At 37.8% G+C, this 26,099-nt stretch overlaps 1 protein-coding gene across 1 annotated transcript in view; it reads right to left on the reverse strand.

The window, feature by feature from the left end:
- Nucleotides 1-26,099, reverse strand: part of ADGRV1 (adhesion G protein-coupled receptor V1) — a 444,163-nt gene that overhangs the window by 122,399 nt on the left and 295,665 nt on the right. Inside the window, exon 85 of the mRNA XM_059695089.1 lies at nt 25,883-26,061. Coding sequence (XP_059551072.1) covers nt 25,883-26,061 — 179 coding nt within the window. The remainder of the gene's footprint in view (nt 1-25,882; nt 26,062-26,099) is intronic.

Raw genomic sequence — 26,099 nt, forward strand, 5'->3', positions numbered from 1 at the left:
ACATCGACTATGATTGAGCCAGGCAGATAAGGCTAGAAGAAAGATAATGACTATGCTACTTTAACTACAGTTGCGTGCATGCCGCTTAATGACAGAGATATGTTCTGAGAAATGCGTCATTAGGCGATATCATCATCATGCCTGCATCACAGTGCACTTACACCACCTAGATGGTATTTCCCCAGCGATTTTCAACCTTTTCCATCTCATGGCACACATAAACTAATTACTGAAGTTTTACAGCACACCAAAAATATATTTTTTGCCGATCTGACAAAAAAAAAAAAAAGGAGAGATAATTTTGATTTATTCACACTGGATGGCTATTGTTGTCTTGGCTGTTGTTATTTTTTAATTTGACAATCTAGTCAGGGATTGCATGCTTTTAAATAGTCAGGTATTGCATGCTTTTAAAATTACCTCTGCAGCACACTGGTTGAAAATCACTGGGATGGCCTCTTGTTCCTAGGCTACAAAACTGTACAGCATATAGGCAACTGTAGGACAATGGTGAGCATTTGTGTATCTAACCATAGAATAGGGTAAAAATCCACTATAAAAGATAAAAAAATGTTATATCTACATAGGGCACTTACCATGAATGGAGCTTGTGGGATTGAAAGTTGCTCTGAGTGAGTCAGCGAGTGAGTGGTGAGTGAATGTGAAGGCCCAGGACATTACTGAAGACTTTATAAACACTATACAGTTAGAATATGTTAAACTTATAAAACACCATGAGATTCAATCATGCCCAAGAAAAAAATAAAACAATCAGGAGACATAAATACGTAAGATATCTGAGGCAGCTGCGGGTGTAAAATGGCAGGCATAGGGTTTCACAGCAATCATTTTTCAATAAGCAGAAAGAGCACACTCTAAACACATGATAAAAAGTATAGTGTAATAAATATATAAACCAATAATACAGTAATTTATTATCATTATCAAGTATTATGTACTATACACAATTGTACGTGCTATAGTTTTATATGACTGACAATGCAGTAGGTTTGTTTGCACCAGCATCACCACAAACATGAGCAATGCATTGCACTATGACATTAAGACAGCCATGACATCACCAAATGACAGGAATTTTTGGCACTATTATAATCTTATGGGACCACCGCTGTATATGTGGTCCATTGACCAAAAATGGCAGTATGTGGCCCATGACCACAGTTCAAAATGGAACTGTTTTGAGGGTTGTGATTACTGTATTAACTAATCTGCTGTTTCTGCCCCGTTCCCGCCTCCCCCCCCCCAATTTCAAAATGTCTTGAATTTTGTGCTATACCAATTTCTTGCATGATTTAAAAATACCTGTCACCACATGCATACCCCAACTGACAATTCTGGTGACTGAAGAGCCTACTAACAACGGTGCCGGCTCGTCCCTGGATGTATCCTCTCTCTGCTCACATGAAGGATCTAGATCTGAATTCCACGTGCTTCAGCCGCAGTACTTTATGCCTTCTACTCAGACAATACTCTTTTTTTAAAAATAAAATTCAGAATTGCCTTGGTACTTTCTGAAAAGCTAAGACAAGGATCACCCTGGGACTGTGCCGTACAGTCATGATCTGGGCGTACAAACACATTATATCTACCTGCTGCCATTCTCTGAGAGCCAGCGTGATTCATGCTTACCTCTGCTTTGCACTTCCTTGGTAAAGAGTCACATAAAACAAGAGATGAGACAAGACGATTTCATACAGGAAATGTGGAAAACAAGCAGACTCTACCCTGGTTCTCTGTGTGGGTGTAATTGGTTCTCTGATTCTTCCATGGGCACAGAAATTATCAGTCTCGGCTTTGATTTCCCCACCTAATATAAATAAAGCTGAGTTCATTAAATCATTTGATCTGCTTCCAGCCACTCAAATTGGATTTTATGTATTTAACTTTGTAAACACAACATCATGAAGAAATTGAGAGAAATATAATACTATTAAGGGAAAGACAATAGGTCTTGGTTAGAATTCAGTCATATTTTACTTGATGAATGAAACTGACAAGCTTATTCCATTTTGCATTATAGCCCTTCAAAATTATCAAGTGGGAAAGTTTTAACTGACATTTTAAAAACAAATCAAAAATGAAGTTATATAAAATACATATTTTTCGCAATTCAAAGTTCTGATAATAAATTAACTGGCTTAAAATAATTGCTCTTAGGAATCCAAACTATTGATGTGTGTCTCTTTCTGATATGGAAATACTTACTTTAAATTTACATTCAAATATGAAAACATAGAAAAAGGACTTTAAAAAAGGCAAACTCTCATTTACATATTAGTAAACTGGGGATAAATAAGCTTGAAAGAATTCAAAGTTAAACATTATATATTTCAAATTAAATGTCATTCAATGAAAATATCTCTTTTATTTGAATTGTGATGCAAGTGTAGTAGACAGAGAGGTGTGAGCAGGGTAGGAGTGATAGGCCAGTGCAGAGGGCCACCAGGGCTGAGAGCCCCCGGAGCTTAGCAATGGGCAAAACTGCAGGCCCTTGCACGACCACCGTCTTAAGCATCAAACCCTGGAACATGACATCTAGGCCTCAGCTGTGTTTCAGCTCCAGGCCCAGAGAAGCAGCAACATTAGACAAAGTGACACCATGGCTGACATCAGCACCAGCTACACTGACTAATGACATCCTGGCACTGACCAATTAGTGGAGATCACAAGGGGCCATATGTGGAAAGCTGATGAATGTTCTACTGTGATTCTCCCCTAGGGTCCCCAGATAAACATCCTAGGCACAGGCACCCCCTGTGTATTCTCTCTCTTTTCCAGAGCATGCATGCACCTCTCATCCCTCCAGGCATGTTTCTCTCTCCCTCCTTCTCCTAAGCTCCAAGGGTCCTTCTACTTCTGCTGCAACTTTCTAAATAGCCTTTCCCTTATAATTTGAGTTTCTTGGCTCTGAATTCTTTCAAGCCAAACGGAGGTCTGGCCTAACTCGCCGCTAACACCTGGGACCGTTTCCCACCACTAACATAAGCAGTACGAGAACTAACTTGTACCCAAAGTCGGTACCTTTTAAAAAACACTTCAGAGGTTTAGATGGCAAGGCAATGGCATTCAGTCGCCTTACTGTCCTACTGGTTCATTCCTCCTCCCGGTGTCTCAACTTCTGTCAAGCCCTTATGACTTCAGGCTGAATGCCTGCACTTTCCTCAGCCTCGCAGCCACCCTGTGGACGTGCACAGTGGCGATGGGTCTTTCACACATGCTTAGCTCTGCCTCACAGTCTGCAAATGTCAGGATGGATTCCAGGCAATGGCGTGATGGAAAGAACACGAACTCAGTCCAGAGTCCAAGCCCCGACCCTGCCATTTCCTTCTTATGTAACCTGCCACAAGTCACAAAAAGTCCCCACGCCCTAGTCTTTACCTGAAAACTTAGGAAATGATATCTCATCTATGGTGAGAATCAGGTGGGATGATAGACATGAAATTAGCTTCTGAAAGGAAAGCCATATACAAATGAAAGCTGTCTGGCAAGTTCTTTTTTTCTGTGATCAGCTGATTAGGTAATGCAGGTTAGTGGACGTGTCAGCACTAAGCCAGCCGCATAGCTGAGAGGGCTGAGAATGGAACCGGACACATATTGGATTCCTTGTCCCACTCTTTGGGATCAAGGCCGGCTTACAAAAGTTCACAGCCATGGCAGTCTGACAATCGTGGTTACTGGGACCTGCCCAGAAAAGACATAAACCAGCTAACAAAACACAGATAATAGCATCATATGCAATTAATGGGGGGTGGGGGGGTGGATTATAGCCATCCTGCCATAACTGTAAGCCATAACAGAAATTATAGTTAGAAACATCATCATATTTTCTCTAAATTTTTTTCTGAAACATGACCTACTTCTCTCAGTAAATTCTAGAAAGGCCCAATTGTTTAATGAGAATGTTAAAGTTCCAACTTTTTCAAATGATAATTATACAAGAAGAAAGCATTAGAGACCTGGGAGGGGAGCAGTAAGTAGGAAATAGCTGGACAAATGAATGAGAAAATTTCCTGAGAGAGAATTAGATTTTTCTCCATATATACTTCTGTAGTTAGGCGAATCTGAAGAATTAAAACTGGAAGAACAAAAAACATATTTTTTCAGGCCATATGCTTGGATGACATCATCATTGAGAATCCTAGAAATTTTGTAATTGAAAATAATAATAAACCAGTTTCCTAATCATTAGACTCCTATTAAAAAAAGTGAGGAGCTAGTGGTATCATAAAATTTTCCCCCAGAGAAAGAGAAATAACCTAAGTAAATTAACGGTATTTTGATGCTCATAAGCTACCACATCTATTACCTTTATCAAAGGGTACAGAAGAGCAATCTTAAAGCTGGTCTCATTTTGCATTAAAGTATAACATACTGTTCAAACAGTTTAAGGCAAGAAGAGATTAACAGTATCCCAGCTAAAAATGGCCAGATCATAGAAGACAGCAATCAGAAGAGTGGGTGTCAAAATGCCTACAGCTACTTCTACATTTCCTAATCTCCAAGATTGAATTCATGTAGATTTTAATGTACCATTTAGCTATAATGAAGTACCGATGGAACAGAATAGATGCCAGTTTCCTGCTCAGCATTTATTGCCTCTTCTTCTGGTAACAGTACTTTTTTTCTTTGAGATCCATGTAATTTAGCTACCACTGAGCTCACTTTTCCTTGTCCTAAGAATGGACCTATGACCTGGACAATCAGTGTTATCTGCTCCCTTATCCATAGGCTCAGGGATGGACACTGACTCCAGGAAGCTATTGAGATTTCTGTTTAGGACTTTTGTTAGAACTTTTGAAAAGAGAAAAATTCTTTCTTCTGCAGGCTGATAGGATGAGAGTCTGCAGCCAGCAGCCCTCATGTTGCCACCCTGAGGGAAGCACCTTGCAGTGATGAAATAGCTGAAGGACTGACTGCTATGACATGGGCTCCTACGACATCTGGAACCCCTGGAATTCGCAATACCTGAAGCCAGTCATTCAAAAATAATTAATTTTCAGCATCGTTAAGGCTTATGCTATGCCAGTTTGTATTGGGTTTCTGTCATTTGCATTAGCATGAATTCTGAATAACACAATTTTGCTCCATGAACTGTGGAGATTTTTACTGAATTGATATAAATGTGCTTTAAGACACTTCTTTTGAAAAGAATTTCAATGTGACTGCTTTATAAAATGATTTAAAACCTCTTAATTTATTTGTATGAATGTACACTTGCATTTTCTCTTTTAGTTGACTTAAAGCAACGATAAGGTATAAGACTTAAGAGTGTCTGCTACTTTTTAGAAGGGCAAAAGTTGCATTTCACACCCAAGAATCCAAAGCAAACACTATTTGAGGCGAAGGTATTGAGTAACATAAATCTCAACTCTTCTTTCAACACCTCTCTCGGAGAGGCTCTGCCAAAAGCTCAGTCGTACTACGCTGCTATGGAAATCCCCCATCTCCAGTTCACTAATGGCATCTCCTGTGGCATCTCTGTGCAGGTCCTGGGGCAGCAGAGGGAATTGTTCTAGACACTCAGCTGGCGACCAGAACTTCAATTAACTCCAGGTCTTTAAGGGCAGGGAGAGTTGGCAGAGAATGGAATTGCATTGCAGAAAGCCCACATGGGACTTCCTGCAAGGACATCTGGCTCTCAAAGCAGACAGGGTCAGACGAAGACGACTCTCAGAGACTTGCAGAAAAGCGTTTCCTTTCCCACTTAGGACCCGGTTCTTCGCTGGGTCTCTATGTTGCTTTCTATTTCTAAGTAAACATAGAAAACCCAGGATGCACAGGGTAAACACTGGGTAGGGCAGATTGTAAATACTCTCAATAAATATGTTTTACATGGTCTTTCAGTGTATCATACCTGTTCTGTACTGTTGAATATTTAATAATTACACATTTATTTCTATTAATAATACAGCTACATTGACTGATAGAGTTTCTTTTCCTTCTAGGTCCATAGCTTCCAAACTTCACTTTGCATTAGTATCCTCAGAGGACTTGTTCAAAGTGCTGACTCTGAGGGCATACATTCCGACCTGAGGAATAAGAATCTCAATAGGCAGGGCCTAGGAATCAGGATTTTCAGGTGATGCAAATCACCTGAGAACCACACACTGAGACATGCTATCCTGGGGTAAATTCACATCCAAGGGCGTACATCCATTTGTACATTTTAAATCTAATTAACAGCCATCCACATCACTGGTGTCATGTCCATGACTTGATGCTTTTATCATAAAAGTTTGTTTATCAAGAGCTACAGAGTTAAAAGGAGTATGTACTGCCGCTCTGACCAGTTATTTTGTCTGCGATCACCCCCTGCATTCATGCCATGGGAGGATAAAGTGTTCCTGACTTGCTGCTGCAGTGGCAACACACTATAAACAAACAGCTTCAGCTCTTCTTCAGGCGACAAAGCAACAGGCATCCCATTGGGCCTCATGGATGACCCTGATCCATTTCAACATGAAAAGTTAAACGTTTTGAGGGGTGCTTCCTTTCTACTCTAACTTTTAGCATAGAATTATAGGAAAGTACCTGCTGTATTATAGCTCACACTAGAACACATTCTTCCAATTGTGGTCTAAATGCAGTTCACATAGTTTGGTGGATGGCCAATCAACTCTGTAAGAACAATAACTTGTCTTAATGAAAAAAAATTTATGTGTCAGAATTAAAAGTTTAGCAACAGCATATAGAACAGGCTCTTCATGAGTCACATGTATCCATTCTGAAAGCCACATTTATGAGTCATATTTGAAATATGAACTGCGAGGTGCCACTGAATATAATGAGATCATAGTTTCATAAGTGGTCCTATCGGAACTCCTCAAGTTATACCCTGAAAATTCCTTAGTTTTACAATCATATGATAGTCCTGATTAAGATCAAAGTCCTCAGTTCTCTTCTCTCTTTAACCTCTCCTTTTCATCTCTGTACCTTCTGTCTTTTTACTATCACCAAGATTGATGTTAGGGACTATTGCCATACCTCCAAAGTCTACTAGAGTGCTTGGCATATGAAAGGTGCTTACTAAGTACTTATTGAATGAATGAACGAACAAAAGAATGAATAATGAACTAAGTGGCTTTCTCTTCTTTGGTCATATTGTCTTTCATTCTATCTTTATCCAGTTTTTCTACTCAAGCTGGAGTGGACAAGAACAATCTCTCATTCTCACTCTTCACCACAGGCCACCAAAAATTCATCCCCCTGGCCCTTGGCAGGCTTAAAGGATTGATGTTTGTTTCCTCCACTGATGGTCCCAGCGGACAGAGAATGCTTTTTATGGAATACAGGCCAGAATTTCCTCTTTCTCCAAGGTCCTGAAGGATTCCCATATTACTCAATAACCAGCTTAAGAAAATACAGACAGAAAAAGAGTCCAGTACAGAGAACTGGATCCATGTATGTGGGAATGTGTCTCTGAGTTGTGTGTGCGGAGCCTGCAAGGGCTGGGAGCTGAGGTGGTGGCTGGAGTGTGTAAGAGTAAGAAACCTCCAGGGTCTGGTAGTTTATAAAGAACTTGCCATCACACTGTGCCTGGAACCAAACAGATGATCAATAAATCTTATTGATATCTATCTATCTATCTATCTATCTATCTATCTATCTATCTATCTATCTATGTCTTTATAAGTATGACCCATATCAGCCTTTTAAAGGCTGCTTAACAATTACAAGCAGATGTTTAGTTGAGCCGTCTCAATTTTAAACATCTATGAATATACTTTACTACCAACCCTGTCCCGCAGGCAAGAAGCAAGTGGTTCTTGTTTTCCATTATTCCCTCAACATCATCCCACTACCAGGCCCACGGTAGGTGAATAAAGTAATAAAGAGAAAAGGCTACATAAATGAGAAGTGCAAGAGGAGTTTTTAGGTAAATAGAAAGTTATTCATAGGACAGAGGGCCTACCTACTATAAAAATGAAGTGAGGCTTCTAGGTCATCACAGAATATAACCCCAGAGTATAGAAGAGGTTTTAACAGAGAGGTAGGAAAGGAAGACTGAAGGCAATTTATTAAAACAAATGGTATAAGCAAATGTGTAGAGAAAGGAAAGACTAAGAAGTTTGAAGGGGAATAATAACAAGTATAGCAACTAGACTGGAACAAATGGAATGCCTCACAGTTACAGACTAAGCTGAAAAGGTATCCAGGAACACTGCAAGTTAGGCTAAGGGAAATCAAACTTTATTTAGAAATAAGCAGGAAACCCGTCACCAGGAGAAGGGCAACAGGGAAAAGAGACCAAGCTGACCCCAAAGTAAAAAAAAAAATGAAGGGGACCAGTGAGCCTTGGAAATTATTTGTATTTCAATATTTCAGATCATGGTTTAAGTGGTAATAGTGGGAACGGGAAGAAAAGGTCCGATGTGAGATGTATTGTGAAGGAACAAGAAGCAAACAAGGAGCCTTATAGTAGATGTGATGAATAAAGGGTGGGGAATGGAGTTGAGGTAAGCGTAGGTACCTGGGGGAATTCTCAGAATTGAAGGAGAGTATGGCTCATCGCTCAGGGAAGGAAGTCTTTTAGTTTAAAAATATAAATCAGTTAATTGCTACTACTATCAATGGAATTCAATTCAAAGACAAAAAAAAGTAGCTTTACTAGGTACAAAACCAAGTCTGTTTAGCCCCACTTGTTTTCTTTTTGCCTTACCAAATCTAAACAGAAAAAGCCTTTATGAATGGAAACTAAGCCATATTATAAGCAGATAAACTGACAATAACACTTTAGTGAGAGGAAGAATAGATACATTTAAAATTAATTATTTTCTAGTTTTATAGATTAGGAACGTTGTGTATATTCACAATATACTAATATGTTAAGACATATAAAGGGTCCATTCACAAAGGTAAATGTTCTGAACATAATAGTGTTTAAATGAATGAGGAAAAACATGGAGTGAAATCTGTCAGGATGTAGACAATACTGTTTCTTTTGTGTCTGTGTGTTATTGCTGTTGTATGCCATGTATTACAGTGCTGATGACTAAATGAGGAAACTGAAAGAAAGGGAAATGGACACAGAACTATCAAGAGAATCAAAAAAATCAGAAAAGATCTAGAAATTACATGGGTTTTTTGTGTTTTTTTTTTTTGTTTTTTCATCCTTTGAGACAGTCTGGAGGGACCTGGAGAGACTTATGCTAAGCAAAATAAGCCAGTCAGAGAAAGGTAAGTAACACATGATCGCACTCATATATGTGGAATTTAATGAACAAAATAAACTGATGAACAAAATAGAACCAAAGACATAGAAGCATGGAACAGACTGTGGAATCTCAGAGGGAAAGGGGCAGGGTGGATGGGTGGGGAGAGATCAACCAAAGAACTTGTATGCATATATGCATAACCCATGGACACAGACAATAGGACACAGACAATAGGCCTTGGGGGTGGGAGGTGGGTGCTAGAAGGGGTCAATGGGGGAAAAAGGGACATATGTAATACTTTCAATAATTAATATTAAAAAAAGAAAGGACATGTTTTAATTAAAAACTTGTTCAAATTAAATTTCTCTTCTTCAGAAAATAAAGTGGTAACATAATTTAGTGGAGACACCAACATAAATGTAACAGAGTTAAATATTTGACAAGTGTTTCCATCTACAAAGCTTTAAGGTGACACATTTGAGGAGTATAACCATTTCTATTATGAAAATAGTGAAGCAAGTTTGTGATAAACACAATCAGAAGAATTCAAGGCAGAAAGTAAAGGCTTTCTGACATCCCTTCTCTGTCTCATTCTCTATAGAAAACTACTGCTTTTGTTTGCTGCACAGTTATAGATTTGTTCTATGTACATTAATATTTGTAATTCAACAAAACACACTGCCACCTCTTTCTAAGAAATCATTCATTCATCAAGTAAAAGTAATTGTGCTCTACGCTGAGAATCCAAAGTCAAATGTCTGGATTTTGTTTCCAAGGAATTTATAGTCTAGCGGGAAGGAGAACGAAGTAAATCAAATATCACAACAAATAACTTAGTATTGTGAAAATCATTACTCTGTCTAATGCTTATTAAATACTGTATTTTTAAAATTTCAGAAATTAAGATTAATATATTCCAGTTGAATGAAAGGTGTTTCCAGGGTGCAAATCTAGATTTACTTATACAGAAGATTTATAGAAGGTTCCTAATACAAGTAGTACAAGAGCTAGGCAGGCATTTTCAGATAAGTCAGGCAAAGCTTCTTTATATTACGGAGTGGATATCAATTAAAGTGTTCACTTTCTGGTGGTTTTAATATCTGAGAATATCTTTGACCTAAAATCTTTCATTTCAGTTTTAGCCCATCAAAAATCCATTTGAACACTAATTTTCCTATTTCCAAATATTTTGGGACTCAGGAAAACAAATGATTCATAACTATGTCTACTCCGGGCAAATAAGAGTCCATGAAAAAGGCCTCAAAGATCATCTGATTTCTGAGAACAAGACTAATGTTCTAATACAGCCTTTGTGTTCATTCAAGCATTTCCTCTTCTTTTAGAATAAGGACAGATGTGTGCTCATATTTACATGGTTCTTTTGATCCACCCCAGGGTCTTCCGTGTGGAACTCCTGCTTCTGAGAAATGCTGAATGAGATCATTATTCATTACTTAGAAAGGCTGCGTGTTGTGTTGCATTGAGCTTTAATATAATTCATATAACTACCCCTAATTTATTGAAACATATTTTACTGTATGCCCTTAATTTTCAGATGCATTTAGTCTCTCTTTCCCTTGACTTCAAATACCTGAAAGGCTGTCTGTCATACAGTGTTTTTGAAATCTACCCAATTTAGTGCCGTAGGCACTACAGCACAACTTATTATACACATGTTATATATCTTTGGTTCATGACATGACTGATTTACCTCTCGTGTAAAATGGTGAAAGAAAACTTAAATGGGATTTTCAAATTAAAATCACACTCAAACATTATAGCTTTAGCAAAAGAAAATTCCTAATTATTTTTCATTATTTGGCTCTATCTGTCAAAGACAGATATTTATGATATGACAGAGCAAACAGAGGTGTGAACATTTGAAATCAAAGTTAAAAGTTGTTCTGAGATCTCCCAGAAACATTTTACTTCATGTCAAGGGAAAGCAGTACGTCATTCTTGGGACAAGCCAGGACTGTGATTTGCTTCGTCTCAGGCCATTGCTCTCCAACAAGACAGTGAGGACAGCTGGGGGCTTGTGGCCTCATGCAATACTGGCCTAGTAAAAACCTTATCAGAGGAAATACTAACAGTTCTGGCTACCACATCTATTTTCTTCGTCCTCTCCTCGATGAAAGATCATTTTGCAGGGATTCTGAGAGCGGAAGGTCATAGTTGTTTTCTTTGACCTCTTATCTATATAAGGAGGAAAAGTCACTCTTGGAGGAAATTTAGGAAATGGCCCATAGCCTTTGCAATACTCTGTTTGTGATCTGCCCCTCTGGATTACAGATTCTGAGGACTTTTATGAATTGAAGAAATTTTGGACTTTTATGGTAGGTCACAAGCAAAATGGTTTTTAAATGTGAGTTACTAAAAACTGGCTGGGTTCGAAGTAGATGTCAGTAGGAGAACAAAATGAATGAGGATGTATAAAAGCTAAATACAACAGGACAAACAGGCTTCCTAAGTAATGAATAATGATCTCATTCAGCATTTCTCAGAAGCAGGAGTTTCACACTACAAATGCAATAGGTTATCTGAGGATAACATCAGTATCAACTTGAGGGAAGTATTAGTGTCCCTTCTCTACTGCCAGTATAATTTTTTTCTAGAATCCTTTGAATATGGTTGTTCTGATAATGTCAGCATTTATCTAAGGAGCCGCAGACAGTGCTGTGCTGGCGCTGGCTTGTACAAGCTCATAAGAACTGAATGTTAAATTTTCCAGAATTTTGTAAACCAGTTGTTATACAAAGCCATTATTAAAATTAAATTCTATAGACTTACCACTAAACTGATTACATTAAAAGCAAAGGTCATAAATACTCAAAACTCATACCACTTTCTGATTATTTTACTGCATTTTATTACTCCCCATGCATCTATTGCATCCATGTGGTGGAAAAGCCATATAATGATGTGCTACTATGCAGGTCTTTTTACCTGTGGATTCAGGGATGTCACAGTGGTAGTTTGAAACCTGCCACAGTAGAGCATTTACAACATGGAAATTTACTCATGTTACAAATCAGCTGTCACCTGTCCCAGCAGGCCAATTGTTAAACATTTACCACACAACACTGGCGGGGGAAGGTTCCAGGATTTAAAAAAAGAGTAAGACCTTGCCTTCATAGAAATTCTGACCTTACTGAAAGATAACTAAATATTTAACTATAAGACATCTTATAAATAATAAAATCGAGGTGAAAGGTGTTACAGGAAAAGAAAGAGATGCAATTAATTTTGCTTGAGGTGTTCTGAGAAGGTCTCATAAAATAAACAACCTTTGACTCGACCTTTAAAACGGAGTCAAGATTAATTTGGCACAGAGAAGGGAAATGCTCTTCCAAAAAAGAACAAAGGGTAAAGTGTGAAATACCTTGGCATGTTCTGGAAAGGGCTAATGATTGAATATGTCTAGAGCAGTGCTTTTCCGCTTAGAACCATGAATGGCAAAAAATGAATGGGTAATTCTATTGATCTGAAGTTGCAGTTTGAAAGGCTCATTGCTAAGAGGAATTTCTTTAATTTTATCTATTTCAGCTTAAAAATTCATCATAACTCCCATCTTCCTTCTCACGTATTCTCATGTAGGATAGGGGGATCAAGGAAGGAAAAACTTCTGGGAATGGCTTTAATCACTGAAATACACATATAGGGATATGTTTTCTACCATTCCCCTAGACTCCAAATATACAGGGGTGAGCAAAACTAGGTTTACAGTTCTGAGGATGCAAAACACATAGTTTATTGTTATATTATTATTTATTAATTACTGTATTATCTTCCATATGAACCACGGTATACTTACTTTTGCCCACCCTATGTTTATGATCCATTTAAGATAAATGTTATTGTAGGTACTTATTTATTGCCATTTTATTCTTTATACCTATTTTCCTCTCTCTTCATTATTTTTGTTTGGTGGTAATAAACTCCTTTAGCTTTTTTTTTTTTTTTTTAAAGATGGTTGTCTTTTCAATCACAACATCCCTCTATCACAATGCCTTGTGTTAGGTGGTACTGCCATGACTCATAATTTGGGATGTGGCTATTGTGAAGTTCATATGGGGAGACACTTTGCTGGAGTGAATATATTCCTATGGCTGAGAGTCACTTCCATTTACCGTAAAGTTATTGTTAGCCATCATGACAAAGATATGTAGGGTCAGAGGTTATATAGAAATATGTAATTTTCTAATTGAGTCCAGCCACAGAAGAACTTGGAGGAAAAACAAGGTTTAGAATGTACATAGTCATAAGCTGGTCTGTGTAAAATGCTTCTAATTATTATTAAACCCCTACTTCTCTTCTGTCAGAAGTATGTCCAATATATAAAATTATAAATGCTCTATATACTTTTTTTTTTTTTACTATCACTTTTTAAAAGAGAAGTTTTAGGTTCACAGCACAATTGAGGGGAAAGTATAGAGATATTACTTATATCTCCTGCCCTACATATGCATAGCCTTCCCCATTATTAATATCCCTCATCTGTTGAAATTGATAAAACTATATTGGCACGTCATAATCACCCAAAGTCCATAATTTATGTTATAGTTTACTTTAGGTATTTTCTATGGGTGTGATGACATATGTCCATCATTATTGTATCACACAGAGTATTTCACTCCCCTAGAAGTCACCTGTGCTCTACCTACTCATCCCTCCTCCCTCTTTAGAGTTTACCTGGAATCTGGATCTGCCCTGTGTATTACCATTCAAATATCATGGGACATAGTATTAAGGGCCTAGCATAAAAATAATATTTTAACTTATTTACCAGGTAAACTACTTTTTTTTAACCATAGATATTTAAATGGAATTAAACTTAAGGAAGACGAACCATGTCTATCTTAAGACTTTATGACTCTGAGACACCCTCTAAGTTCCATAGTTTGAAACATATAGATCCAGGATCTATCATGCATGAGTGGCTGAGGAAAGCTGGGAAAATACAGGTAGGGGCTGGCACATTAAGACATTTCTTGCTGAGTATATGAGTTTGGATATTTTCCTCAGAGAGTCGCTGAAATGTTTTCAGCAGATCTTGTTTTAGAATGGACTTTGATGATGGAACAGGGACAGGATTAAAATGGGGAATCCTATCTAATAATAGATAAAGATGGAAATTAACCGTACCTCCGCTACGCTTCCCATTGGCTAATCGGCGAGATATGCCAATTAACCAACAAAGATGGTGGCCGGCAGCCATGCAGCTGAAGTGAGCAGGAGGCTTGCTTGCTCCAGTGATGGAGGACGCCAAGGTTCCCCGCCTGCCGCAGCCCGGCTCTGAGCTCCGAAAGCAACAATGTTCCAATTATAGAAGCTAAACAAACCCCAGAGACCTGCGTTCAGCAGGCCGTGGCCTGGGAGCTGGAGCAGCAACAAAGTTTCAATTATAGAAGGAAAATAAATCCCAGAATTAAAAAGAAAAAAAAAAGAAAAAAAGGAGAGGCTGGGAGCTTCAGTTGCCCGCGGGCTTGGCCAGCCTGAAAACCCTCAGCCCCTCATCCAAACTGTCCAGGCACCTCAGTGGGGACCCCCACCTTGAAGGGGGTGTGGCCAGCCTGAAAACAGCCATCAGCCCCTCACCCAGGCTGGCCAGGCACCCAAGCGATACCCCCACCCTGATCTGGGACACCCTTCAGGGCAAACCAGCCAGCCCCCACCTGTGCAACAGGCCTTTATCCTATATAGTAAAAGAGTAATATGCAAACTGACCCTAACAGCAGAAAGACTGGGAATGACTGGTCACTATGACACACACTGACCACCAGGGGGCAGACGCTCAATGCAGGAACTGCCCTCTGGTGGTCAGTGAGCTCCCACATAGGGGAGCTCTGCTCAGCCACAAGCCAGGCTGATGGCTGCCATTACAGCAGTGGTGGTGGGAGCCTCTCCTGCCTCCTTAGCAGCACTAAGGATGTCTGACTGCAGTTTAGGCCTGCTCCCCGCTGGCAAGTGGACATCCCCCGAGGGCTGCCGGGCTGCCAGAGGGATGTCTGATTGCCAGCTTAGGCCCAATCACCCAGGGAGTGGGCCTAAGCCAGCAGGTGGTCATCCTCCGAGGGGTCCCAGACTGCGAGAGGGCACAGGCCAGGCTGAGGGACCTCCCCCCACCCGAGTGTACAAATTTTTGTGCACCGGGCCTCTAGTAAATAATATGATAACTGACATTGAGGCTAGTGCAGTAGACTGGGTTCAAGATCTTGAGGACTTGAATTAAGCCAACGAAATAGAAAAGAACAGGAGAGAACAGGTTTTAAGTGTTATCAAAAGGATCAACTACCCTGCGACTAAAAGGATGTGAAAAGTGGGCAAGAGGGAGCTGCCAAAGATGATTCCAAATTTCCTAGTTTGAACACTTAGAGGAATAGTGTTCCTCCACTGATAACAAAGTTGGAGAATGTAGGAGATTTTTCACAACATAAGCAGCGATGTCAAGCAAATTGAAATTCTTAACTTAAAAAAGTTTTTATATGCTTTTAAAATATATTTTAAAATACTATTACATTTCTTTTTTATATGAGTGTCTTGGGTTGTCTTTTTTTCCTTAGGAGAAGTCAGTGTTTGAATTATCAGTTATATCCTAGGTGATATTTTAGCAACAACTAGATCTTAGAGCAAATTGGTCAACCACATTTATTTATTTATTATCTATTGAGCAAAACTCTGAAGTTTAAAGTGAATTTTGAAAAAGTATACAAAATATGCATTTTTATTTAGTGTAAGATTGAATATAGTAGGTTATATTTAAAAGAAAATTGAATATACATCAACATTTCAGGACTATAAAAGAAAAGAAAATTTAAAAACATGGAAGGGAGGGGAACTTTAGAGGTCACAATTAACTTCCAATCAATGCTGACTTTCCCAGTTGACTGTTCTAGTTTCCCTTCTTGTTATGCCAATTTTTCCAAGGTTTGAAGAAAGCTATTTGTACCCCCTAAGACTTCTCTCCTACAGACAAACCCTGTTTCTATTCATGACCCACTACATGATATCATCTGACATCTGCCTAACTAATCATCATGGCCATTCTCCTTCTGACATACTATTGTTTTTTAATATTTCTTTTTACCTTTAGAATTCAAAACAAACTATTAAATCAATACTCTTTGAATAATTTTAACAAAGCACAAAACAACTCAACCATATCCAGTTCATACTTCATTATCTTGTCCTTAAGACAACCATGGGAAAATATATCTTCAATTATAATGCCGATAGCATTTTCTAGATTACATTCCTACACCCCTTATAAGGAAAATGGGTATAAGACTATATGTATCTTTTGGTTAAATTACCACTTTCTTTTTTCTAAGGGCTCCTAAGGAATCAATTTAATAAGATATTTTAGGATTTTTTTTTTTTCAGAATCAGGAAGAGTGAGAATCCAATTTATCAAACTGGGAACAATTTGCTTATTTTCTATTTGTTTTCTATTACCAAACTGTTCTGCATTCTACATTCCTCATTGTCAGCTCATCACATTCTCTAGTATTTGAATAGTGTCATTCAAGCAGAAAGGGAAACGTGAAGTTATTTAGAACACCTAGGTACTCTCATAATCACCTTACTTTCCTTTGAGATTGCTTGCTAGTCTTTTGCCTGTAGTCTTTTTTCATCCACATAAAGATTCTTTGTATTTGAGAGAAAAAATTAAAGCAAAATAGGGCTTAATCATCTTTTCTTCTTCTAATATGAGGTGTGTTCCTGAAGTAGAACTTTTCTCCATCGTTGAGTGTATTTTTGATCTGAATACAAACTTTAAATAGCTTCTTTCCTCCAGTTGTTATTTTATCATTTTTAGCAAATCTTGCTTCATGTGAAGTTTCAGCTTCCCTTTTACTTATTAGCCATGCTTTTTCTATTAATGATAGGTTTCTCCTCTCTTTCATTGTGCTTGTCCCTGTTATATCTGAACCCACCAGAAAGAATGCATACAACAATACTGATTTCGATAACTATTTTGCCTCTTTAAAATTATTTTCAACTGTTCCCTCTGAATTTTTTTAAAAACCTTCACTCCTCTGGTATGTCACACCTATCAGAATCTTTGGTCATGAATATTATCTGATTTTTAGCTGAGTGTGTGAAAACTGATCTTCCAAAATTTTAGCATACACACATAATCTAATTGTGTTCAGGATTTCCTGTCTTTCAAACCTCCATTTGATGAAGGTTGTTTTCTGCTGGATCTTGTCATTTCTGTTTCTAGAATTGAACAGAATTATGTCAAGAGGTTTGCCTCATTGCTTCTTCTACCTTCTGATAAACTGTCAGATATTCAAATAAAATATCATCAGTTACTTTTTTAAAAAAAAAACAGAATACAATTTCCAGTGTGTGTGAGAGAGCAGCTATGAATCTGTGGATAAGTTAGACACACTGGTGTAATTCTGGTCGTGCTACCTAAAATGGTTCTGACTTTGTAACTTAATTTTCCATGAAGAAACAAGTTATCTCATGTGGAATTCCTTTACCTGAAAGGGCCAGAATCTCTACCAACTAGAAAGCTGGGAAGCTCACAGGATTCCTTTGTGAGATAGCCAGCTATTTCCTTCTGCCAGCAGGCCATCCCTCCAATCAGCACTGATTATTTTATCCACTGTTTCCAAGGCTGTCGTTCACCAAGTCCATAGGAGCAGTAGAGTGAAATGGTCTGTGTTGGGGCACAGCACACTGAGGAGTATGGTTCCTAGGAAATATATTACACAGGCACAGAGACAGGGAAATCCTGGTAGCCATGTCTATTCCATGTATTCCATTGGTAAAGTGTCAGACAACCAGGCTATGTACTTTGACAAAAATGACACTTCTATCCTATAGACCTACACTGGATGTGTGCTATTAATCACTGTTAATGGGGCTATTTTTTGTGTACATATATATTAAATCAAGTTTTATAACTGGAAGGAAAATTCTAACAAAGAACAAAGTGTGCAGAGCCAAAAATCATAATTTCATGTATTGAACAACACAAGGCTCCATGGAGATCTCATTCTAGAATAGTTAATAAATTTTAAAAAATATGGGATACATAAGAAGAAAAGTGAAACCCTCAAAACTGCCCCCAAAATTATGATGATTTTAAAAATTATTACAGGAGCCAGAAAAAAACACACAACTTCCCTTCCTTTGATGATAAAAGACACCTTAATTCCAGGCTTCCTTAAGATAGATTTGAGGATTAGTTCTCTCATCTTCTCGAACAGGGCCTTCCTGATCAATAAAATCTAGCCCAGCCAGTGTGGCTCAGTGGTGAGCATCAACCTATGAACCAGGAGGTCATGTCATGGTTGGATTCCCAGTCAGGGCACATCCCCTGGTTTTGAGTTCTATCCCCAGTAGGGGGAGTGCAGGAGGCAACTGATCAATGGTTCTTTCTCATCATTGATGTTTCTACTGCTCTCTCCCTCTCCCTTCCTCTCTCTGAAATAAAAAAACAACATATTTTTAAAAATCATTCCTTGCTCAAAACTCGTATGTATTGAATACCAGCCTTTCTTTTGAAGCACTGGGCACACAAACCTGTAACACTGTTCTCAGGCTTTCAGGCTCAGACTAGAACTATACTATTGGTTCTCCTGGGTCTCCAGCTTCCCGACTTTACCTGAAGATCTTGAGAACTGATGGCTCCCATAATAGCATGAGCCAATTCCTTATAATTAACTTATATTTATCAATTATCTCTCTCTCTCTCTCTCTCTCTCTCTCTCTCTCTCTCTCTCTCTCTCTCTCTCTCTCCTCTCTCTCTCTCTTTCCTAATGGTCCTGTTTCTCAGGAGAACCATGACTTACCTATCAAAATCATAAAAGCTAATAAAGCTCACCATCAGTGCTGGCATTGGTGTTGTGAGACTGGTATTCTCAAGGAGTATCATTAAGACTGTAAATTGTCAAGCTTTCTGGAGGAGTTTGGCAAGGTCAATATTTCTAAAACCAGCAAATATTTAATCCAGTAATTTCATTTCAAGGAATCTGTGATGGGGAAATGCGACATACCACATTAAATGTAGGCTCTTTAAATATTGAAAAGGGGGACAGGGAGAGCCTATATGTCTAGGAATAGTATAGGGAATGGTAAACACGTATGATAAAGTCTATGGTGAGACAGATATTATGACTCCATTAAAAATTATTGAGGTATACTTAATGGCTTGGAAATCCTAATGCTATAACATTAAATGAAATAGAGGAGATAAAACTGCGTGATCCCAATTTTGTATTCTAAAAATAAAAACGTATGAATCTAGATATAACCAGAAACACATCGATGATTAGAAGTACTATGCTTTCCATAACTTGTAAAGCAAGCACTGATTAATTTTACCATATGAAAGCAAAGAACATTAAGAAAAAAAGAAACAACACACAGATTCTCTGCTCCTGGGAAGCTACAATGGAGAAAACAGAACCACAAAGTCAACTGTTAGAAAATCCTTTTGAGCCAGGAATGGTTTTAAGTTATACTAAGTATCCTGTTTGACAAACTGTTTATATTTGTGGGCATTTCCTTTTTCATTAGAGACCTCATCTTCAACAGAACTTCCTCTATAAATAACTGATTTGTTTCCTGAGCTAATACACACTTGACCATTTGTGGTTGTATGAGCTTTCTTAGTTTTCTAAATGAGAGGTTTTGAGAGATTGCAAAATACCTTGTAAAATAGAGCATCTGAAAAAAAGCCGACCAACTTTTTCATTTTATTCCTAAACTGTTTAAAGAAAATAAGTGAGATAGAATGCAATTTCACAAGCATCTCTATCATTACAACTCTATCGCCTGCAGTTTCATGATGTCCTCTTTCCTAATGCTTTATTCGGCTTGATATTTCAAATGCCTAAGTTTTTAGCCCTTTGCATGAAAGAGTGATCAACAGCCTTCCTGATTCTGCCTCTAGTTAATGAATTAGGTTGAACACAGACTGAGTTTCTTATGGCAACACATGTTTTCACCATTTTGACCCTAAGTACTTCAAAGGCTCTCAACATATTAACTGTATTATTATAATCATACTTGGAAAATTTAATTAGCATACAAAATACTTAAAATAATTCTCTGAAACAATCTGCTATCACACAAAGCTCATCTCATACATAAAATATAAGTTTTCTTTAAAAATGAATAGGAGGGAGATGTATTAATAGAGAAAAAAAATTCAGGGGAGACAATAGCTAATAGCATTAATGTGTCCCACCTCACCTCTTCACCTTAAAAAAAAAAAAAAAAGGAAACAAGAAAGAAAGCACTTTTTAAATTATTGGAAACCATGAAAAAACAATCAGAAAGATTAATGCAGAAAAATGAACAAATAATTCACAAAAGAAATAAAAATGCTAAGTAAATCTATGCAAAGATATTCAAATTCAAAGGGCTGCATAAGGATACATGAGACTATGTACCTCACATAATGTCTGGCACATAAATGAGGCTATTAAATTATAACTAAGAATTAAATAAATGAAAACTTAAATAACTACATATATGTGTATCCTTCTATTTATATATCCATGTATATCTATATACATCACATTGTCAAACACTGAAAAAAATCTTATGATGTTCAGAGTTGTCAAAAATGTGGGGTAACAGGCTCTGTCATAATTTGTCATTTGAGTGTAAACAGGTGTGTCCATTTTGGAAAACACTTTGGTAATATCTGATAAAGTAAAAAATTATATATGTGTCCTTTGAATGAGCCATTCCACGGCTCAAAATTCATCCTTTGAAAAATATCAACACACGTGTACAAAGTTACCTCTATGGGAATATTTATTATAACAATGTTAAAAAGAAAAACTGAAAATAGTCCAGAAGTCCACCAATAGAATGTTAAATAAATATAATAGAACATTATCGTATAAAATGTGATTGATATATATGACATAGAAAATTGTCTAATAAATAAAAGTAAATTGCAATCTAGTGCATATGGTATCCTGTTTTTGTTGTGTCTATGTGTGTGTGAGCATGTTTGTATATATGTGCTAGAATATACATAGAAAAAAGATAAGAAAATGTATACTAAATATCTTTGGGAAAAGGTTACAGGTTCGGTTACATATTATTACAATATTGTTATTATCATAAATATTATGACTTGGAAAAAGCTATTGTTGATACTAATGAAGCCATTATAAATAAAAATCTTTATATGACACTACTCTCTGAGAATAATTTTAGAATAAATTTAGATGTCTCAGAGATAGAAGGATATAGTTCTTTATATTTCAATATAAATGAAGCTGAAGTTCTGCTATTTTTCAGAACTCGTGGTCTTAACCAAAAATGACTCTCTGGAACTAAATGAATATCTAAGCTTTTATGTCAGATTGTATTCACACTTAATTTATTTTAATCTATTAATTTTAAACATAAAAACATCTGATATGGACTCAATATTTAAATGTCACCAAAATCTCCCCACCGCCAAAATAAATTATGTTGAACCCCTAACCCCCAATGTGAAGTATTTGGAGGTGGGGCCTTTGGGAGGTTATACTGGGTCATGAGGCCCCAGGGCTTGTGATGGGATTAATTACCTCACAAAAATAGGAAGGAAGCAGACTCCCTCCCCGCATGCTCCAAGGAAGGCCATGTGAGGACATAACCAGCCAGGGGGCCCTCACCAAGAGCCTGACCATGCTGGCACTCTGATCTGAATTTCCAGCTTCCAGAAGTGAGAAGTAAGTGTTTATCATTTAAGTCACCCAGGCATTCTGTTATATCAGCCAGAATTAAATAAGACAGCGTCCAGCGTAGAAGACTGCAAGCTAGAGCGTCCCCCCCTCCCTTATGACAAAAACAAAACTAAGCAAAACAAATTCTAACTTATGTTGGTAAAATCTTTTGAGTTTCAGAAATATTAGAGTATGTTGCTTGTAATCCTAATGTCAAAGGTGCAAAAGAAAAAGATAGAAATCACTGAAATGATAGTTTCAGGATAACTGTAGGTAGTAAAATGGTAAGCTGCCCTTCAAGAATTTATAGGGTTAATAATGTTTAGCCAGGCTTGTCTGATAGGTTAGATGTAATTACTACTTCAGATGAGACTAACATTCACAGGCCCATACATGAGCTTGTCACAACTCACCCTTCCTCTTACCAGGCACTGCACATACATTTTCTCTACATGCATCGTCTCACTCAATCCCCATCACAATCCACATCACAATTTTATTACACCTATCCCACAGACGGAGAACTGCAGGCTCTCAGAAGTTAACTTGCTCAGTGTCACAGAGCTAGAACAATCATAAACAGATATATGTAACCAACAATGTATCCAAATATATTAGGCAAATAGTAAGAGACCTGGAGGGGTAAATGCACAACAATCCAATAACAGTCAGGAACTTCAATAATCTCATTTCCAACAATAATGAGATCATCGAGGCAGAAGATTAATAAGGAAATGTTGGACTTTAGACCAAATGGACCTAACAGACATATAGAGAACATGCCGTCCAACAGCTGCAGAACACACATTGTTTTCAAGTTGCATGCAGAACGTTCTCCAGGGTAGATCATATACTAGGTCATAAACCAAGTCTTAACAAATTTAGGAAGACTGAAGTCATACCAACTATCTTTTCCAACCACAATGGTATGAAACCAGAAATCAACAACAGAAAGAAAACTAGAAAATTCACAAGTATATTAAAATTAAATAGTACACTCCTGAACAACCAATAGGTCAAACAACTAATCAAAAGGAGAATAAAAAAAATATCTTTAAACAAACAAATATGGAAATACAACACACCAATACTTATGGGACACAGCAAAAGCAGTTCTAAGATAAAGTTTATAGTGATAAATGCCCACAGTAAGTAAAAAGAAAAGACATAACAACCTAACTTTATGCCTCAAGGAACTAAACCAACCAAACCAAACCAAACAAAACAAAAAAACACAAAAATCTAAGCTCCAAATTAGCAGGAAGAAGAAAATAATAAAGATCACAGATTGGTAGGAATGTAAATTGGCACAGCCCTATAGAAAACAGTATGGAGGTTCCTAAAAAAATTAAAAATGGAACTGCCTTCTGATCTAGCAATTCCATTTTGGGGTATATATCTGCAGAAATCCAAAATACTAATTTGAAAGAATACATTCACCCATATGCGCATTTCAGCATATTATAATAGCCAGGTCAAGGAATCCCATAAATAGGTGAGTGGATGAGAAAGTGGTGGTACATATATGCAGTGGAATTACTCAGCCATAAAAAAGGATGAAATCTTACCATTTGTGGCAACATGGGTGGACCTAGAGGGTATTATACTAAGTGAAATAAGATAATCAGAGAAAGACTAATACCATATGATTTTACTTATATTTGAAATCTAAAGGACAATATAAATGAACAAACAAAACAGAAACAGACTTATAGGTACAAAGAACAGACTGCTGGTTGCCAGAGGGGAAGGAGGATGGGGGACTGGATGAACAAGGTGAAGGAATTGAGAAGTTCAGATTGGTAATGATAAAATATGTAAAGCACAGCATATGGAATATAGTCAATAACACTGTAATAACTATGTATGGTGCTGGAAATATCAGGGGGTATGCTTTGTAAGTATATGATTGCCTAACCACTACCTGCACACCTGAAACTAATACAAAATAATACTGAATGTAAACTGTAATTGAAAAATTAAAAACATCCTTTTAGAAACATCAAGAGAGAGCTTCTTCTACTTAACACCACGTTCATCAGGTCCTATTCATCAAGGCTGGGAGGGTACACCTGGAATGTTAAAACTGCCACCAAGTAAGTCCTGTCTCCCCCAGGAGCTCATGAAAGAACGGGCTGCTGGCTACCAGGGCTTGTCTCATGCTTACTTTGTATCTGACAAAGAATGATGCAGAACTTTCTGAAATTAATCCCAGCATCCCAAGACTTAAATTAAAGCCAGGGGTAGTAAAATGTTGTAAACAAAATCTCGAAAAGACATGATTGTTCCTTTCTAGACAATTAGGCGTTTAGAATTTTATGTGGGAAAAATGCATTACAATATTATAATCAGTATGAAGGAATCTCATTGAACCTCAATAATAAAAAGACAAAATTGCTATATACGGTATCTTAATAGGTGTGCATTATGTAGTAGTCTCCTTTGGTTGAATGTGATGTGGGGCAGGTGTCTGTGATTGCTTAGGTGTAAAATACATTTGCATACATTGATCACAAGTATTTGTTCAGTATATAATAGACAATCATAACTGATCACAGGCAATATGAATATTAAGATGATTTCTCCTTATATGGTGCTTTTTACTTTCAACGATTTTTCATGTCTATTAAGTAATTTTTATCTCCACAATAGCCTGTGAAATAATTAGGTAACATTGTCTTCAAAAGATTGTGAATAAGCTATTCTTTCCAATTTTGAAATGTTACTCTTTTCTCTAATTATAGTTACACCAAGGGAGCTGAATAAGCTTTATTATTACAAAGGTTTTTGTGTTTTTTCTTTCTACATGTGGAGTCAATAAAAGGAGCTTGTAAGACACCAAGTTCGGGGTTAAGGCATGTATATACATGTGTGCATGGAGATTTGTTAGACTCCAAAACTACAAATTCACTTAATCTATCTATATAAAACCTTAATATGCAAATCGACTGAACCGCAGAATGACAGGTGGAACGACTGGTCGCTATGATGTGCACTGATCACCAGGGGGCAGATGCTAAATGCAGGAGCTGCCCCCAGCCCACAGGCCCTGACAGTGGTTGGGAGGGTGGGGCGGCGGCAGGGGGTGGGGCCAGCAAGCAGGCAGCACCAGGCCAGCCAAGGCGGGTGCGAGCAGAGTACACCTCCCCGCCTCCCCTCCCCCCTGCCCCCGATCGCGTCACAGATTGGCCCTGATTGCCGGCCAGGGCCAGCCATGCCTAGGGACACTACCTGTGCTCAAATTTTGTGCACCAGGCCTCTAGTACATAAATAAGAAGGACCCAGCTGACCTTGTCTCCTTTCCATGTACTTTTGCAGACACTCTCCATTCACTCTGATGCAATCTTTTGCTTTTTTAACAAATTTTTTTTTCTGGATGATGGAGCCTGCTTTCCTCCCGCCACTTCCCCCGAATCCACCCCCTAATTAAACTCCTTAATGTTCCACACTCCAAAATTTTTCACTGCTTTTATTCCTTATCAAAATCTTTATAGTTCTTTGATTTCACTAGGTATTTTGCTGGTCTTATTTGAATAAACTAAATTATACCAAGGTACTGGAACTGTTTGATATATCACCTCACCTGAGAAAATTAAATCTATAAAATGAACTGGAGAGGCAATAGTTCTTTTCTTTTTTAAAAAAATACACATTTTTATTGATTTCCAAGAATAAAGGGAAGGGAGAGAGAGATAGAAATATCAATGATGAGAGAGAACCCTGGATCAGCTGCCTTCTGCACACCCTCCACTTGGAATCGAGCCCGCAACCTGGGCATGTGCCCTTGAACAGAACGGAACCTGGGAACCTCCAATCAGCAGGGTGACACTCTATCCACTGAGCCAAACCAGCTAGGGCACAATAGTTTCTTATTTAAAGGGATAATCAGAGAAAGCAGAGCTTCAGACAGTGTGACAGGAAAGCTAGGTCTTCCTGGTTTTCCTTCAATCTAGAATAAAGCTGCCCAGTGCATGAAGGCTAAGAAGGCAACGTGTTTTGCCTGGACGTACTTACAGGTCACCGTGGATGAGTCCGTAGATCTGTGGCATGCTCTGATGATAGATTCCTCTCAAAATGACTATGAGCAGAATCACCACAAAAGCTGGAAGTCCCCAGCTCAGAAGGAAAAACAGCAGATAGCGCCTCTCTGTGTGTTCATCATTCATCACCAGTACGTACCAGAAATTCACAGACTAAGAAAGGAGAGAGAACATACAATGAACAGGCTCTG

Source organism: Myotis daubentonii, chromosome 4 (genome assembly GCF_963259705.1).
Source record: "Myotis daubentonii chromosome 4, mMyoDau2.1, whole genome shotgun sequence".
Taxonomy (NCBI): Eukaryota; Metazoa; Chordata; class Mammalia; order Chiroptera; family Vespertilionidae; genus Myotis; species Myotis daubentonii.